At 41.0% G+C, this 4,013-nt stretch overlaps 1 protein-coding gene across 1 annotated transcript in view; it reads left to right on the top strand.

The window, feature by feature from the left end:
- The window catches only part of prkci (protein kinase C, iota), a 106,354-nt gene extending 102,581 nt beyond the window's left edge, over window positions 1–3,773 (top strand). The window contains 2 exon segments of the mRNA XM_061920818.1: window positions 242–357; window positions 2,626–3,773. Coding sequence (XP_061776802.1) covers window positions 242–357; window positions 2,626–2,713 — 204 coding nt within the window. The 3' untranslated portion in view covers window positions 2,714–3,773.
- The last annotated feature ends 240 nt before the right edge of the window (window positions 3,774–4,013 follow it).

Genomic DNA, 4,013 nt, shown 5'->3' with positions numbered 1-4,013 from the left:
TGAAGGGTGCGAAATTTCTCAGGTACAAAACTTGACCTTACTTGCCTATATAAATCAAACATTTATAAATATTTGATAAATGATTACATCTTGAGCATGATCTTGATTCAGGACTTTTCCTAATTATCAACGGGAAGGAGGACTTGGCAGAGGTCTACGCTTTCCCACTTATTTTCTAATTTAAAAAAAAAGCATTTCCAGTGTGGTCATAAAACTAACCTGTGTGTGTTTGTTATCCCAGCTGGAGCAAAAGCAGGTGGTCCCTCCATTCAAGCCCAACATCTCCGGCGAATTCGGGCTGGACAACTTCGACGCCCAGTTCACCAACGAGCCCATCCAGCTGACGCCTGATGACGAGTGAGATTTCAACATTTTTCATTTCCGTTATTTAAAGCAACACATACACGTTTGCTTTTGTGTTTAATTTGCATTATTTGAATCAGGTGTGCCCATTACCTCGATCGTGAGCTCCCGGTCGATCGCGGAGGATGTGTTAGTCGATCGCCAGCCAGGCATTTAAAAAAATAGACCTAAAAATTAGCGATCATCAATCACCAAGACGTCACATGATTGACATTCACGACACCTGAGGGTCTTGTGAGATGACACTGGCTGCTGCCAGCTCATTATTAAGATAAAGTGATAGACAGGAAGGCGAGAAACACTTTTTGTTTCAACACATTCGTGCCATACCTGCTGTTAAAACTCTAAAGACCGACTGCACAGTTCCTATCTTCACAATAAAAGCGCTGCTTCCTCTTGCCTGCGCTAACAAAATAAGAGTCTCAGAAAGCTGGCGTGCACAAGCTACGGAGCTAATGGATTTCTTGTCAAGTATATAAAAACGAGTATGGGAAGCTGGACAAATAAGAGGCCAACAACCAACCACTTTCATGTGGTATTGGACAGAAAGGAGGACTTTAGTTCTCCTCCATTTGAAAATGCCGACGTTATCCGCACTTCTGTCGGATTCCAATCAATGCAAGTCATCCAAATCAGGTAATACTCCAACTTATATTCTTGTCTTCATGAAAGAAAGGACTCTATATGTGTTAAACATTATTGCATTATCATTAAATACCTTTAATCTGTTTACAAAAATGTATGTTTCATAAATAAAAACATATATATGAATGAGGTAGATCCCCTCGACTTGGTCAATTGAAAAGTAGCTCGCCTGCAGAAGAAGTATGGGCACCCCTGATTTAAAGGCCTACTGAAATGGGATTTTCTTATTTAAACGGGGATATCAGCTCCATTCTGTGTCATACTTGATCATTTCACGATATTGCCATATTTTTGCTGAAAGGATTTAGTAGAGAACATCGACGATATAGTTCGCAACTTTTGGTCGCTAATAAAAAAGCCTTGCCTGTACCGGAAGTAGCAGACGATGTGCGCGTGACGCCACGGGTTGTGGAGCTCCTCACATCTGAACATTGTTTATAATCATGGCCACCAGCAGCAAGAGCGATTCGGGACGAGAAAGCGACGATTTCCCCATTGATTTGAGCAAAGATGAGGAAAGTGAGAGTGAAGGACTAGAAAAAAAAGACTATGCAGTGGGAGTGATTCAGATGTTATTAGACATATTTATTGGGTTAATTCTGGAAAATCCCTTATCTGCTTATTGTGTTACTAGTGTTTTAGTGAGATTAAACCTGTAAAACCTGAAGGTCAGCCCCGCACCTTTCTTTAGCACCAGTCGACGGGTGGTGGCAATGCCCATCTCTGTGAACATTGTTTATAATCATGGCCACCAGCAGCAAAAGCGATTCGGACCGAGAAAGCGACGATTTCCCCATTAATTTGAGCAAGGATGAAAGATTTGTGGATGAGGAAAGTGAGAGTAAAGGACTAGGAAAAAAAAAAGACTATACAGTGGGAGCGATTCAGATGTTATTAGACACATTTACTCGGATAATTCTGGAAAATCCCTTATCTGCTTATTGTGTTACTAGTGTTTTAGTGAGATTAAACCTGTACAACCTGAAGGTCAGCCCCGCACCTTTCTTTAGCACCAGTCGACGGGTGGTGGCAATGCCCATCTCTGCCCTTTCGCAAGGGACCCTCTTCGAAGCACGATCTTTCGAAATGATCGCTGCATAATACACTGTACTTTGTGTGTGTGGTCCAATCCAACCGTGTTCACTTGACCGCTCTGTTCCATAGTAAAGCTTCACTGTCATCTTTCGGGAATGTAAACAATGAAACACCGGCTGTGTTTGTGTTGCTGAAGGCGGCCGCAATACACCACTTCCCACCTACAGCTTTCTTCTTTGACGTCTCCATTATTCTTCGAACAAATTGCAAAAGATTCAGCAACACAGATGTCCAGAATACTGTGGAATTATGCGATGAAAAGAGACGACTTGTAGCTGGGAACAAAATGTCCTTTACAATGCGTGACGTCACACGCACGCGTTTCAGCATGATACTTCTGCGCGAAATTTAAAATTGCAATTTAGTAAACTAAAAAGGCCGTATTGGCATGTGTTGCAATGTTAATATTTCATCATTGATATATAAACTATCAGACTGCGAGGTGGGTAGTAGTGGCTTTCAGTAGGCCTTTAAAGCAACGCTCTCGTCAATAACACACACGTTTGCTTTTGTGTTTGGCAGTGACGTGGTGAAGAAGATCGACCAGTCCGAGTTTGAAGGATTTGAATACATAAACCCACTCTTGATGTCGGCCGAGGAGTGTGTGTGAAGGGATCCCCCCCTACACACACACACACACACACACACACACATACACACACACACACACTTATCTCAGTGTCTTCATGCTGCGTTGGCGACATTCCATCGTTTCTTTGCCAAAACTCGAGTGTCACACTTTATTTCTAACCACATGTCCTTAAGTCTATTTTTCTCTTCCTGAATTATTTTTATATCATATAAAAAAAAGTGCACTGATGTCATGGTGTCATGGAGCGGGGACCGGGGGATGTCGATGGCCTCTTTTACAGAAGTTCTTCCAAGGTTACTGGACTATGTCTGCAGCGGCGCAGAGAACGGAGCCTGTCACAGGAAGTCAGCGTCCATTCTCACCTGGCGGGCTGCGTTCAGGTCTTATTTTATTTGTATATAAATTGATGAAACTGCTGTTGCGGAGAAAATGTTAGACAGTTGTTTTGTTTTTTGCTTCAAAAAAAGCTCTCTGGCATCGATTCCTTACACTAGCCTTTAAAATAAACAGATGCAAATATATATTTTTATTTCTATATATATATATGTGTATGTATGTATATGTATATGTTGTCCTAAGTGTGAGGATCACACACACAAAAAAATCATCTTTATTCCTGCAGCGTCGGAGCACTAAGGCTAAAAATACTGTGAACTCAACGGCTCAAACCTTCATACAGGACCAAAATAAAAACTTGTTAATCATAGAAATGATATACACTCTCACCTTTTCCATTGTTTATACCACGCCTTTTTTTTTTATTCCCATGGTCTGTTGTCAATCAAAGAAATGTGCAAAGCCACAACATGCTAGTTTGTCTACTTTTTTTTTTTTTTTTTTTAAATAATCAACTTTGTTTTCTGCTAAATGAAAGGACACTAAGCGACGGAGCACAAGCCTTGCGCAGTCTGTTACTTTTATTGTATTTGTTACGACTTTTTATTTGTACTGTAATCACCATATGTAGTACTAAATGTGACTGGGTGGTTAAATTATTAGTGTGCAAAAGGAAAAAAAAAACAGTCAAATAAACATTTTATTTCTCCTTGTGGTAAAAAAATAAAAAAAATGTCTTTAATTGATGTCTTCAACAGTACTGAACTTTAGTCATCTCATTTCGATATTAATGACTTTAAAACACATACTTGCCAACCCTCCCGGATTTTCCCGGGAGACTCCCGAAATTCAGCGCCTCTCCCGACAAATTTTCTCCCGAAATTCAGCCGGAGCTGGAGACCACGCCCCCTCCAGCTCCATGCGGACCTGAGTTGAGGACAGCCTGTTTTCACGTCCGCTTCCCCACAATATAAACAGCATG

Source organism: Nerophis ophidion, linkage group LG14 (assembly GCF_033978795.1).
Source record: "Nerophis ophidion isolate RoL-2023_Sa linkage group LG14, RoL_Noph_v1.0, whole genome shotgun sequence".
Classification (NCBI taxonomy): Eukaryota; Metazoa; Chordata; class Actinopteri; order Syngnathiformes; family Syngnathidae; genus Nerophis; species Nerophis ophidion.
This window is presented reverse-complemented; position numbering and strand designations above follow the sequence as displayed.